Genomic DNA, 14,447 nt, shown 5'->3' on the forward strand with positions numbered 1-14,447 from the left:
ATTGATTTAGTGTAAATTCTAATAAAAAACGCCAGTGGATGAAAGTAGTACGGTTAAGATCATCCACCTTCCATATTAATTGAAATGTTCTATTTTTAAGAGTTTGGTCTAATTTAAATTATTAATATTTTTATTACTTTTATAAAATATATTTTTATATTTATAAATATATATATATCGTCTACATGGTAATAATTTTTTAAATTATTTATTTTAATAAATAAAATATTTATTTAATTTATTAAAATAAAAAACCTAATAAATTGTCTCTGACACAGATATAATGTCACACATTCTCTTTTTTTTGTGGGTCCAATGAATTAACAATTGTGTACTCTAATTAATTCTTCCCTATCCAAGAACCATCAACATAAACTACTAATGCATTGACACATATCCTTCTACACATATAGAAACAATTTTCTTTCTACACCATAGAATCCACCTTTAGTTGATATGGCAACTTGTTTTCTTGTTGAATTATCTCCCAATAAATTACACGTCTTCTAGTTAGGTGTTGATGTCTTTGTTCTTCTGTCATTTTCTGTCTTCTTCGCCTAACAGATTCTGTCCAAGTAGTTGATGTTGACGTGATTGTTGATTTCGTGATAGCGAGATGCAGAGAAGAAAAATGTTTGCGAGACCAAAATTGAAAGTGAAAGAGTAATTTAATTCTCTTGGGAGTTAAGTACGACTGAAGGTGGATCAGTTTTTTATTGAAAGTGGGTCAGTTTTTAAATTGAGTACATAGTGGTAGCAGTTTTTTTATTAGAAGTAAATCAGTTTTAAAATATGTCGTGGGGTTGAAAGTGAATTAGTTTGATACTCTGTCGTGGGATAAATTCTTTTTTTGATAAAAAATAAAAAAATGGAGGACGTAGTAACAGTTTATTATATTGAATTCAGTGTTTAATGAACATAAAAAAATAGGGGTAAAATAGAGAGAAGAAATTAGATATCAAATTTTCCTATCCCATTATACATGGGTATAATCCATTATATATTGGTATAGATTTGATTAAGGAGTACTCTTCTGTATGTAATTTTTTTAAAATATAAACAATAGACATCAAAAAAAAATATAAACCGTGTATTGTAATTTAATTAATTGGTATAGATTTAATTAAGAATACACATTTATATGTAATTTTTTTAAGATAAACAATAGTGTTAGGTATTTTAGTGTCTCAAGTTCTAATGGTGTATGGTATGGCATATGCAGTGCAGTGCAAGTAGTTTTTATTAAGTAGTTAGTGAAAGGTCAGAATTTTCCTGCTGGATAATGCCAACCCTATCTAGTAAGATCAGGCTTGATTGTTGTATAGTTTTCGGTCCTTCTTACAAGAGTTTCTAAAATGTATATGTTATTTGTTTCTTATTGCTTGTTTAACTAAGGTTATGCATGGTTATTTAGTACTCTCCAGATAATCTACATCCCCACTCTTGTTTTCCATGAGTTGTTCTTGATTCGTACATTTCTATGCAAGTTTAGATCCAACAGCATCAGATATATTCAATGCCTTTGAAGAGGATCTTGACAAATGCTCATAGCTCCGAAAAACTTGATTTAAGAGATTCTTGATTCAAGTTTTTCGAGGCTACGAGCATTTGTCAAGGATCCTCTTCCAAAGGCATTGAATATTGTTGGATCTAAACTTGCATAGAAAGGTACGAATCAAGAACAACTCATGGAAAACAAGAGTGGGGATGTAGATGTACCCAACTCAAATACTTGCAGGGCTATTGTTCTTTTTCAACCTAATGATGCCGATTGTAAGAAGAAGTCTTCTGTTCATCATAGTAGAGTTCAAGTTCAATGTCCCAATTTAATGCAGGAGAATAGTACTGCTGAAGAAAATCCCAATTTGATGGAGCAGAATAGCACTATTCACGAAAGTCCCAATTTGATGGCGCATAACAGTATTGCTCATAGTTATGAGGTAAAGGTTTTATTAACTAGTATAATCTGGGAGCATAGATCTTGAGGGTGGTATCTATTTTCAAGTTAACTTTTTTCTACGAGGGAAAAAAATGTGATGCAGTGAAAACTTTGGGTTCTGCAAATGTGGACCGTCAAGGACTGTTTTTATAAGATAGTTGCTAGAATCTTTTATATTATGCATTCACTTTTTACTTCTTTAAATCTTTGCATTGGCATATTAGTTATGTATTTATCATTGCAGAGGGGTGATTCAAAAGATAACTTGTCCACTAGAGTGCAGTTAAGAAGGAGGAAAAGAAAATGGTCTTCATTGGAAGAGGAGACACTAAGAACCGGTGTAAAACCGTATGTGCTAGCTCTAAACTAGTCAAATAAAAAAGTTTCAGGGTGAACAGTCTTGGATGTTAGTTATACTTGAAATTGAAAACTATTCAATTTAGTAACAGTTTTGTACATTATGAATGGTTGTGTTTCCATTAATCATATAGGAAAGTATAGGGAGCCAATGGCTTAAGCGTACAATGCATACAATGGAGGTTTAGGAAGTATTAGAGATATAATCATTAGTGTTACATTGTCCTATCAGGTTACGCTTTTGGGATGAGTGGTTTTAGAATTCTAGATCCAAAAGGTCAGAGGTTCGATCCTTGGTGAACCCCAAAATTAGCTTTAAGTTTTTGGGATGAGTGGTTTTATGACATGAGATGTTTATTTATCCTGGTATCCGGATGGTTATTCTGGATAGTATGAGTGATCCGTTATTCTGGATAGTATGAGTGATCCGGATGGTTATTTTGGATAGTATGGGTGATGTTCATTCTATTCATGGATCAAAGATTTAGCCCATACATTATACACTTAGGTCATTGGCTCCCTAGCACTACTCCATATCATATTTTCCTGTACAGGTTTGGCGAAGGATACTGGGGCAACCATTCCATTTAAGAGGTGTTCTCCTCTAACAAATTTCAGGGACATCAATCTAAGATTATTTGAGAAGCTTGACGCAGAAAGAAATGATGATAACATTTTGATATTTTTTCACTAGTTCTCATATTTTAACTCTCTGCCTATCATACCGTTTGCTATAATCACCAAAAAACGTAGTTCTCATAAAATAACATTTATAGACGACGACGGCCAGAATAGTGTCTTATTCCAAGGACTAATTTTACTAATTCAATTATATTAATCAAAGTGGTTCGAAAAGTAAAAAAAATATTTATAGACCGGTATAAACCGGGAATTTGACTCCCAATGTGGAATATTTCAAAATTTCCTTGTCAATTGTACCATCCCCCGGCCCGGCCCTGGAATTGTACGTGCTGTCGTGCTTTTGTTATTGTAATGAATAAAGATTTAGTTAAAAGAATCTTTTAAAGATATGAAGTGAGTAAAAGTAAAAAAAATTTATTTTTCCAATATATTTAATTATAGAAAATTTCAAAAACTTATATTTAATTAATGCGCTTAGCAAAGAACGTAATTTGTTTGGACAACAGTATTCTCAGTGCTAGCTAACATGGATAAGAAAACTACTTGGATAAAAAAAAGTGTATGACACATGTACTCATTTTTTGGGCTATAGTGTTACTAAAGAATAATTAGAAGTGAGCATGCCCTGATCTACAATAGTGACATGTAGGAGATTCCAAAATGGTCTTCTGGGATCACTGTCAATTAGAAGGACTGTATAGTAGATCAGTCATGATAATCACCTAATATAAGATTTTTCCATATTTATCCATCATTAACATTGTAACTTAGTTAACGAGCAAGGGATCAAGAGATTTCATTTACACCTCATGGTGGTAATGAATGTGAAAGCGAAACTCACATTATTGGTGTTTGGCGGTTAGTATATGATCGATATTTACAGATGAATGATGGGTGTAATGAGGGCTAAAATAATTATTGTTGGATTCTTTTTGGACATATACGACACATGCATGTGGTGTATGGAGTTACCTAGTGCACCCAATAGTTTTTTAATTTTGTTGTGATTATTTGACATACATCACATATTCCAAGATGTAAATGCACTGTTTTCCCTAAGCAGAGATATTGAAAGAAGTGCAGAGATAATTTTATAAGAAAAAATGTGCATTCTTTTCATTTATGTTTAGGGGGTATGATATGAATATAGATATAAGATATACATTTTTAACATAATAATATGCAAATAACGAAACTAAGCATCTATGGATCCGAGTCGATAGAAACAAGATAGAACAGACGGCCACTTTTTAACGTGATCGACCTTTCAGCCTGCTTATACATACATTGATATTAACTCTTTATATTACAGTAATAAGTAATAATTAATATTATAATGTTAGTCCAAATTTGAATCTGCCAGTGTTCCTTTAATTTCGCGTATATAAATTGTTGAAGCATTCCATCCATGCATCCTCAATATTGAAAAAATTAAATAATATATATTGAGAAACCTCTCGTCAAAATCAAACTCTCTGCTTCTTCGTTCTTTTCTTCTCCATAGAAGAGAAGACACAAGAGAGAGCCAACACAATTAATATATACATACAGAGATGTATCCTCCACCACCGCCGCCGCCACCGCCCCTAACAACAACAACAGCAACAACATCAGATCATACACAAGCAAAAGCGCCACCATATGATCATAACAACGCGCAACAAGCTCCACCACCTTATTACTATTATGATCAGAATGCACCACCACCGCCGCCACCGCCGCCACCTTATTTAGATCCTTGTTATCATCATCATCATCATCATCATCATGCACAGCCATCACCACCACCACCACCACCACCAATGTACTACATCCCGAATCCAATGTTGCCGCTCCCAATTTATACTAATTCCGAAAAGGTGGAATGGTCCACAGGCCTTTTTGATTGCTTGTCTGACATCAAAAACTGTATGTTACGTAACTCTTTCCTTAATCAACCACCAATAATCAATGTGTGATTTGTTTAATTTCCTTAATTAATTCGCCAGGTTTGATAACGTGCTTGTGTCCCTGCTTCACGTTTGGTCAAATTGCAGAGATGATTGACAGGGACGCATCTTGTAAGAAACTAATAACATACATCAATTATGATTGTTATTATTAATTGATTAATTAATTATTAATGATTGTTGGTGATGATCCAGCGTGTGCAATAAGCGGGGCACTGTATGCGATGATATTGTTTTTCATTGGAAGCCCATGCCTATATTCATGCATCTACAGAACAAGGATGAGAAGGCAGTTTCTTTTGAAGGAGACTATTTGCTTGGATTGCATCGTTCATTTCTTCTGTGAGCCATGCGCTCTCTGCCAAGAATATCGCGAGCTTCAGAACCGTGGATTTGACATGTCTCTTGGTTGGAACGGCAATCTTGACCGTTGGAACAACCAGATGGCTTCACACCAACAACAACCACCATCTGTTCTAAACATGACCCGTTAATTCAAAACTGTTGTTGTATGTTTTTCTTTTCATTCATAGTTTCTTTAATTTGTGTTGCATGTTCAATTCTTTTTTAACAACAGTTTTGAATATCATATCCGAGGTGCCGTGGAGCGTTTTTTTTTTGTACAACACAAATTACTGTATGTATTAATATCATTCATTATTCATTATCTTCTCTACTTCAAAACTCTACTCACTGCTTTCTGCTTTTTAACTTAACAAAAGACAAGAGATACACCCAACAGAATCATGTATGATGTAACAAACATACATAAACTTATTACATGTAAGGCTATACTTAAATGTGTTATTTATTCTGTGTTATATATGATGATTCAATCAATATGCTGTTAAAGTATTCTTTATGTGAAGGACTGATGAGTAAGCATAAATAATGACCCAAAGCCCAAGATGTATGATCAATATGCTGTTAAAGTTTTCATCGAGCTTGCTGAATAAACATTAAACAATAATAAATGGTATGCGATGTGTATCTATCTGTATAGGTAGGAAACTTCCACTTTGACTGAGTCCCCGGCAAGTGTGGTAGACATGTTCCCTTTTTGCAGGATTTGTAATGTTTACAAAATGAAAAAAAAGTCACATTCATTCTTTATTGCTAGAAAAAAAAAAGCAAAAGTGAAAATGATTGATTTTGCAGGTGGACCGACAGTATTTAAATAAAGTAATGCATACCATTCCACAATGGCATTGCCCTTTACTTGCGCCACTAACTGCTAAAACTATTAGTAAGTGGTATACACTAACACTATGTAGGACAAAGATCAAATACTTGAAGAAAAAGTAATATAATATATGAATTTGTATAGGCTAGTTTCGAATACACAGATTATGCTCCTTATATATATAACTAAGGAGTGTTTGTCACTCACTATACTTTAAGGGATGACCTCGTGTATAGGCAACATATGCATGCATTAAAAGCAGCAACAAAACCCAACCCTTGGATTCTTGAAGACCAATACCGAACCCAACAAAGACATTAACCCTTTCCCTATCCCATACTCATTTTCTCTCTACTGCTTTTCTTTTCTTTGCTCTTTGGGCCCCCTTCACTTGAGAAACCAATCGAGTGCAAAAGATATATACTTGATTTTGCCATTGATTTAAGCATATTATTATTGGAAGAGAAGAAGAGAAGGGTTTGTGTTGTATGTTGAAGAGAGAGTTAGGAAGATGGAAGGAGCAGAGGTGGAGCTAGAGAAAAGAAGCTTGTTCCTGAAAAGCTTGATACAGAAGAAGAAATGCATAGAGCAACAAGAGCAGCATGACCATCTCCACAAAAACAATGTTAGAGTCAGAGCTTCTGATATGCCTCTCTCTTTGCAGAACCTTGCCTTTCGTTGTGCCCGCCATCACCTTGATTCCATGCCTTCCAACAAGCTTGACAGCAAACGTTTGGCTCTTGCCCTCAAGAAGGTCACTAATCACTATTCTTTTTTCCAGTTACCACTTAGTAATTTATTGAGATCTGTGAATATGTATCTGTTGTTGCCTTGTTGGCCGCTTTCACTCTTTCAGATGAATCTTTCTTTGATCTGTTTCTTAGTTTCTTGATGGTAATGTTTGCTCATCTTTTTACCCTGTCTTTGTTTTTGAAATATAAGAGAGAGCCTCTGTGAACTGTGAAGAATGTCAGCCAAGTACATTCCCCAGATTGCATTTTAGGCCTTCTGGTTCTGCAACTAACTATAGGTTTGAAGTTTGTCACTATCAATGAATGAATATATGGTCCCTCATTTCATTAATTTGGGGTTCCAGGTTTGGTAGATGATATTAGTTCAAGTTGCAATTTTAGAACTATAATGATATGTGACACCCTATAGTAGCACATTTCTTAGATAGGGGATTATTTAGTTGATAGATTTATAGGATTTGAACTAGATCAGTTTGTAACCAAATTTGCTATTAGAATTACTTGCAAAATGTTTGGGCTATTTTTGGTCACGATATTATCCTTGTATGAATGACTTGAATTGAATGGGTTATGAGTTATGACAGAAAGATGGTGACTGGTGTTGCAGGAGTTTGATTCTTCATACGGACCCGCTTGGCACTGCATTGTGGGAACTAGCTTTGGGTCCTATGTGACTCACTCTGTTGGTGGTTTCTTGTATTTTTCCATTGACAAGGTTTATATCCTTCTGTTCAAGACAGCTGTTGAACCATTGGACCGTTGATCAACTTTTATTTGATGCATATTTCCTTGGCAAACTCAATATAAAAAATTTCCAACCAACTCATCATATGTAAAATTACAAGCTAAGGACTATAAAGACGTGTTCTGCAATGTGTCTAATGCAATTTTCGGCTATGGGAGTGCATTTGAGTATATAATTTGTTCAGAAAATTCATAAGACATTCTATCAATTTTTCATAAAGCTTGTATTCCAACTACCAAGACCAAGCATCTCTCTTGAGTAGCATTGAAAACAATAGGAAAAGTTATAATATAAAAATTTGCAAAAAGCATATCATATTAGTAATTTGTCAGTATTTGATGATAGTGAATCTGCACGATTAAAATAAAATAAAACAAATAGTTTCACAGCTCTAACAAGTTAGTGTGAAGAGAACTATCTCGATTAAATGCTATCTGCTAACTAGCTGATTATTATTATTGTACTTGTCTCTATGCTTGTCAAAAAACTATTTACCACTGCTAGTGAGGTTTGATTGCACTATTCGTTTGTTGCATATTAATATTACATATTTCAAAAGATAACGACAAGTTTCAATTAATTATTTGTGGTTTGCGTTGAGACACCTCATCCAATAATGAATCAACATCTGTCTAGTCTATCCCGTTCTCCAACTATACGTTTCACATACACAAATATACAGAGATAAATAGATATAAAGATACATAAATTTTATAATATATTTGACAATAATATAAAAGACACACATATACAAATAAAATGTCAATTTTATTTTTTTGTGTTTTATGTATTAATAATTTTAAGAATAATTAAGAATTAAAAATTAAATTGTGTCTTATATATTATATCTCCGTATCTTAACTTTAAGAAAAAACATTAAATACATAAATTTTATATGTATTTATGTACCACCGTTTCTATCTCCCCATGTCTCAGCAAACACAACTCAAGATAATAGATAATGGTTGGCACGCAAGTGTGATACAATAGAGAAATATGGATCAAGAGTCTTCTCCTCATGAGGCCATGTTTCTGGTGTTAGGTTACCTTCCAGTCTACGAGCTTTTATTGATGTCTCAAGTTTGCAGGTCACTGAGAGATGCACTGAACAACGATGTGCTGCCATGGCTAAACATCCTTGTTCAAAGGCCTCTCAGTTCTCGACTCTCTGATCACACTCTCATCAACATCACCTCCAAGGCCAATGGTGGCCTCAAAACACTCTCTCTCATCAACTGCATCCACATCACGAACCACGGCCTTCAAACCCTCGTTCGTCAAAATCCTCACATAACAAAGGTATATATTTATTTGCTTCAATTAAATTAGGCTAGGATTGGATTCTGATTCTGGAATCGAGATATTCTAATTTGTAAATAATTGATTCGGAGTTGTAGCTGCACATACCAGGATGCAGCAGCATAACCCCTGAAGGAGTTGTAGCAGCCGTGACAACACTCTGCCATGGAAGCAATTGCTTAAGAACCTTGAGAATTAACGGCATCTATAACCTAAACAGGGAGCATCTACGCACGCTGGCTTCTTGCCTTAACAACAACCTCCAATTAGAGCAGCAGCCGCGTCTCTTCTATCACGAACGCCACAGAGAAACGGAGAGGATTATTGATTTGGAGGCATGTCCCAAGTGCTATGAGGCGAGGGAGGTTTATGACTGCCCGAAGAGAGAGTGCGAGTGTAGAGCATGCAGTTTCTGTATTCCAAGATGTGAAAACTGTGGTGGCTGCATTGCATCAGAACAAGTGGAAGAGGCTGCTTGTTCAGATATCTTGTGCCTTCATTGCTGGTTACATGAGCATCCCAAATGCAGTTTCTGTAACAAGCCATACTGTAGGCAACACACTTCATGGTGGCCCAATTCTTCTGACTCTACATTCGTTTGTAGAGTTTGCCAAGAAAATTCAAGTGGATATACCTACATGGATGACTTTATGTAATCATCAATAACTTATTCACATTTATCTATATATATATGAATAAGCTGCTGGGCGTTGTTTCCCCTGTTAATATGCCTATGATACTATAATTAAAATGTTGATGCTCGCGTCTAGCATGAAGCATAATTTAGTGCGCAATTAATTTAACACTAAAACAGACAAACTAACCTCCATTTGATAGGGTCATATATTACATGGAAATGGAAGATTATTACAGTAAGTGTGAAAGGACGATACTAAAACATAAAACTACGCCTCTATGGCCCTATTCATATTCACATAGTTAGTTACATGATGCAATTTCCCTATTCAACTAAAACACCATCAGGCAGCTGCAGTGCCCTTCCTGGCCCTCTTTGCCGGAGACTTTAGCGACTTTGGCTGCTTCGGCTTTGCCGGCGTCGACACCTTCTTCGTCTTCTTAACACCACCCTTCGCCGCCACGGAGGCACTCCGCTTGGGGCGCTGCTGCGGTTTCTGCTGCTTCATCGAGATTTCCTTCTTGTCCTTCTTGGCGGCACCGGAGAGCTTGTAGGAGGCCTTGATCTTGAGGAGGTTCCCTTTGGCGGTTTGGTTCTTGAGCTGCAACGCAAGAATCTTCCTGAAATTCTCGGGCAGCACCGCCTTGTGCTTCTCCTCCATGTACTTAGCTATCGCGTAAGGGCTCGAACCGCCTTTCTCGTTCAGAGCCACCAACGCTTCCTTAATCATCTGTAAATCAACAAAAACCCACCGCCAACACTTATTAACTTCTCCTCAATTCACATGATCAACTATAACCGAAACCAAATTAACCTAAAATTGTGAACCACGATCAAGGCAAGTACCTGAAAATATGGAGGGTGAGGATCGGTTTTGGCCTGTTTGGGCTGCTTCTTGGGAGCCTTGGGCTTTTTCTCCTTGACTGACTTCGGCGGCTCCGTCGGCTGTTCAACGGCGGCGGGTGCAGACATTTTCGATGACATGATCACTTAGAAACAATTTGAGTAGTGTAGTCTTGAAACGGTAGATTCTGGAAATAACTGAACCTAAGCTTTGGCTTTATATAGAGGCATCTCATAGCTGGTGAGAAGAATCAGCGCGGGAGATATTTTACTATGCTATTGGTGGAGTCACTGGGAACGAGGATTGCCAGCGTGTCAAGGGAGAGATCTAGAACGTACACGTGGTTACAATATTAGCGTTGTTTGCGATGCTGTGGACGTACGTGGTTTTTTTCTGGAATGACAGAGCCACAAAGGTGCACTCTGTTTTGGTTATGCTTTTGAGCATTGTTTCAGTTTGGGCTAAAAACGGAAAAAAACAGTGTGTTTTCTTGCTGGTTTTGGTCTTCCATTTATTCTCACTGTTTTTTGCCTTTCGCCTAAAAAATATTTGGGGATTAATGATAACAGATAACTGATTACAATGCGGGTTAAATCACACAAAATGGTAATTATGTAGATCTTATAAGGATACAGTAATTGATGACAAATAATTAGTCTGGTTGTGTTTGTACAAAAAATTCAATGGAAAGTGACGGTGTAATTGTCAATATACATTTGATCAACGTGGCCACTCTAAATTTTCTACAAAACCAAACACAAAATTGGTAGTTGAAGGGCATGTCTGATGTCTCTACTCTCTCTTTCTGAGCTCTCTATCCATAAATGATATTAATATGTAGCTAGTTTTACATGACAAATACATTCAAAAGTAAAGCAACTAAGATCACAGAGCTTGTGAAAGATCCACCATTGTAGTAATACTGTGACAAGCAACCTGAACTTGTGGAGTTGGATGGGGCCAGTAATGTGCCATTTATTTTGGAGCCTTTTTTACCAAAACTGCAGTTCACAAATATGCAACCAAAAAGACTAATAAATAATTGAACAAGATAAAACACTCGAGCAGGGAAACAAAATATAAAGCCATTTATACCTTCCAGGAAATATACAAGAACCGTGACCTGTAACAATTACAATGCAAAATATATCAGTCATAATTCACTCTCCTTGCTAAGGTTTATCAAAACCTGGTTAGCATGTGGGTACAAACATGCATATTTATGTGTAAGGGACTAAGGGTGTGGAATAACTTACTTGGGTCAGTGGTGGTGATGGTTGCAACCCCTTTGAAATCACAAGTCCCAGGAGATTTAGCCATCTTCTGATAATATGCATTGAAAGCATATGTAGCATGTGAGACTACATTATCTGGTTCATAACATGGTTGACCTTGCAGCAGAGGTGAACAATCAACTTTCCCTGGTCCACAAGCCCAATCGAGCGCCGCCTGTAGCATCTTAGCGTCAGCATTACTCTTGGTGACACAAAATGTCTGATTTGTTGTATCATTTGCAAATATAGTACCAGCACCAGTCAAGTGTAAGGTATACACCGGTTCTCCATTAGCATAAAACAGCCCCCAGTACTTTTCAGAGGTTGGACCCGTTCTTAGGTCTTCATTGTAAAGCTCATAAATATATGTACTAACTGCAATTCCAGGATGTTTAGGAGTCCCAGTATTGTTAAGTACATGTCTGATCAAGTTGCTATTGTAAGTGTTTGCATTATCCACAGTTGCGTCCGGTTCAGATGACGAGTCGCCTTTGGAGGGCCATCCCGATTCAGTAACCACAATAGGGATATTGGTGAAGTTCAAATCAGACATTGCAAAATAAGCAGCATCAACCACTGCATCGAATACATTAGTATAATGCAGGAGAGTGTTGGGATCAACAGCTTCCTTATTTGGAGGTAAGGGGCGGAATAATGCATAATCCAGTGGGATCACACCATTGGATTGCTGGTAATCATAATACGGGTACACATTGATCATGAGATATGAACCTGTTGATTGCAGAAACTTAAGCAAGGGAACCATGACCGGATTCCAAGTCCGATTGAAAAACGCTTGGGAAGGTGGAAAAGAGTCAAGGATGATAGAGGAAGAGTGTGGAGTAGACACTTTTATCTGCTGATCAAGATTAGCAGCCACCAGAGCAGAGTGAATAAATGTTAAGGCCGAGACTATAAGCGGGGCTGCATTTGGGAGAGTTGTTAGGATCTCGGAACCAACAGCTATGGAAGTTATGTTGGTAGCTGGGACATGAGCTATTACATTCCGCGAAACCCATTTTGCTGCAGTTGCATTGGACTGGCCAATGCCGAGTAGCTGGTCATTCGGAACAGAAACGGCCACACGGATCCCTGTGTTGGCGAGTGCAAGAAGCAAAGATTGGTCAGCATCATAGAGTCTAACATGTTGGATACCTTGAGCTTTAAGAAGGGCAACAATCTCTTTTGGACTTGGCATTTCAGAGACATCTGTACCAATGTTTACTCCAATATATGCATCTGCAGAATACACACACAGCTCTCACAGATGGAGGAGGGATGGAGAACTAACATCTAAAACTCATGACATTATAGTACACTTAGTTTCTAATAAGCCAGTACTTTGGGTAATCCATCATAGTAACAACAATAACAGAAAGTATGACAAGGATACAATAATGTCCTTAGACAAGGATATAATAAGGTCACCCCATGTGTGTTTCTTGTGCACATCTATAATGGTAGGACCATATGAGACATGAATTCAGCTGAAAGAAGTGTAACGCACTCAAATGATGTCTGGTGGGTAGGTGAACATCAGAAGCACCTATTTCCACTAGACATGTAACACATGCAAGAGAGTAGAGAAGAAATGCATGCTCCTTAATTATTAGAAAGCTACAACTTATAAATGGATGATTTATTTATTTGGTCATATAATCTAGGGGAAATGCATAGGTCAGAATGAAGTACCATCACCATCACCATCATTATTTCCTACACTGACGGCTATTTTCTTAATGCCACCCATAATTAAATGTTGTGTCGAAAAATACTTGGGTACTCTTGAAACATATTTAATTTATACTCAACAACATTTATATCCACTCATTTTCATTACTGTGCTCCAAGAACAGTGAACACCCAAGATTTCTTGTATGCTCAACTCTAATGCCAACCAGGTCACAGCTTAATTCTAAAGCTACATCCTACCAATACTAATTGAAAGACTCAAGTGAAGGGTATTTTAGTCTTATGACATTATATTGTATGAAGTGCAATCTTCAAAGGAAGGCAGTGATGAGCTGGGACGCAATAAGGTTGTTCCCACAATAACACAAAAAGACCGGAAAGGACATACACTAGATTCTGTGCAAAGGAAAAGATTTTCTCACTCTTATTCTATGAACTATGAAGTGCAATCTCTCTCTCCCTCTCTCGAACAAATCTATGACCCCAAATAGATTATAATAACCATAAGATAAGTAAGAAAACAAGAGAGTAATCCAAAGAACACTATGGTAGAACAGTAGAAGAAACTGGGGAAGGACAGAAAGAGGTATTCATGACATACACCAAAGCAAAAACGAACTCCGAAAACTATTAGGCATTAAAGATAGTATTAACTAAAAAAACAACATAATGAACAAGATTGCCAAACTGAAATCACCTACAAGAGATGGCTCAAAATGACATACCTCCTCCTCCTGCGGCAGAAACAGAGAGTGGGAGCACAAGAAAGTGCATCAGCAGAAGAAGCAGCAACAGAGCCATGAAACTTGAGTAGAAAAAGCCAGAGTGCAGCAGTAAGATAAAAGGAGCAAATAGCAATGCTTTCGTTCACTATGAAGGAAACTTGAAAGGAAAGAAGGTGAGAATAAAGAGCTACAAAGCTTGGAATTTTCTATGGAGCGTGATGGAAAAAGAACATCAAAGTATGCTTCTTTTGAGGCCCTTTAAGAGAAAGAGAGAACTAGCTAGCGACTAGTGACTAGTAGTGAGTAAGTGAGTTATGTGTGGCAAACAGAACAATTTGCCTTTACTCTGTTTTTTTCTTTAATATCATTTTTCTCTTCCTTATATTTCAAAACAAGACTATAATAAAAA

General features: G+C 36.6%; 5 protein-coding genes across 6 annotated transcripts; 3 read left to right on the top strand and 2 right to left on the bottom strand.

The window, feature by feature from the left end:
• The first annotated feature begins 4,490 nt into the window (after nucleotides 1–4,490).
• Nucleotides 4,491–5,563, top strand: LOC130970607 (protein PLANT CADMIUM RESISTANCE 2-like). Its single transcript, XM_057896739.1, has 3 exons — nucleotides 4,491–4,846; nucleotides 4,927–4,998; nucleotides 5,083–5,563. Exons 1-3 carry the CDS (start codon nucleotides 4,492–4,494, stop codon nucleotides 5,379–5,381), a joined length of 726 nt encoding a protein of 241 aa, XP_057752722.1. The 5' UTR covers nucleotide 4,491; the 3' UTR covers nucleotides 5,382–5,563.
• A 738-nt stretch (nucleotides 5,564–6,301) lies between these two features.
• On the top strand, nucleotides 6,302–7,812 carry LOC130970376 (dynein light chain 1, cytoplasmic). The gene is made up of 2 exons (XM_057896448.1): nucleotides 6,302–6,824; nucleotides 7,430–7,812. The coding sequence occupies exons 1-2, from the start codon at nucleotides 6,582–6,584 to the stop codon at nucleotides 7,583–7,585; spliced, it is 399 nt and encodes a 132-aa protein (XP_057752431.1). The 5' UTR covers nucleotides 6,302–6,581; the 3' UTR covers nucleotides 7,586–7,812.
• A 630-nt stretch (nucleotides 7,813–8,442) lies between these two features.
• LOC130969494 (F-box protein SKIP28) lies at nucleotides 8,443–9,598 on the top strand. The gene is made up of 2 exons (XM_057895237.1): nucleotides 8,443–8,866; nucleotides 8,965–9,598. Exons 1-2 carry the CDS (start codon nucleotides 8,564–8,566, stop codon nucleotides 9,520–9,522), a joined length of 861 nt encoding a protein of 286 aa, XP_057751220.1. The 5' UTR covers nucleotides 8,443–8,563; the 3' UTR covers nucleotides 9,523–9,598.
• A 74-nt stretch (nucleotides 9,599–9,672) lies between these two features.
• Nucleotides 9,673–10,593, bottom strand: LOC130969495 (histone H1). The gene is made up of 2 exons (XM_057895238.1): nucleotides 10,350–10,593; nucleotides 9,673–10,233 (listed from the first exon to the last, which is right to left on the bottom strand). Exons 1-2 carry the CDS (start codon nucleotides 10,485–10,487, stop codon nucleotides 9,847–9,849), a joined length of 525 nt encoding a protein of 174 aa, XP_057751221.1. The 5' UTR covers nucleotides 10,488–10,593; the 3' UTR covers nucleotides 9,673–9,846.
• A 348-nt stretch (nucleotides 10,594–10,941) lies between these two features.
• Nucleotides 10,942–14,372, bottom strand: LOC130967915 (glucan endo-1,3-beta-glucosidase 3-like). 2 transcript variants are annotated; one of them, XM_057892963.1, is made up of 4 exons: nucleotides 14,039–14,372; nucleotides 11,604–12,713; nucleotides 11,443–11,470; nucleotides 10,942–11,348 (listed from the first exon to the last, which is right to left on the bottom strand). In XM_057892963.1, the coding sequence occupies exons 1-4, from the start codon at nucleotides 14,112–14,114 to the stop codon at nucleotides 11,195–11,197; spliced, it is 1,368 nt and encodes a 455-aa protein (XP_057748946.1). In that variant the 5' UTR covers nucleotides 14,115–14,372; the 3' UTR covers nucleotides 10,942–11,194. The 2 variants fall into 2 exon arrangements, with proteins under 2 accessions (XP_057748946.1, XP_057748945.1); XM_057892962.1 differs by having other exon boundaries at nucleotides 11,604–12,860.
• Between the last annotated feature and the right edge of the window lie 75 nt (nucleotides 14,373–14,447).

Source organism: Arachis stenosperma, chromosome 3 (assembly GCF_014773155.1).
Source record: "Arachis stenosperma cultivar V10309 chromosome 3, arast.V10309.gnm1.PFL2, whole genome shotgun sequence".
NCBI classification, from domain to species: domain Eukaryota; kingdom Viridiplantae; phylum Streptophyta; class Magnoliopsida; order Fabales; family Fabaceae; genus Arachis; species Arachis stenosperma.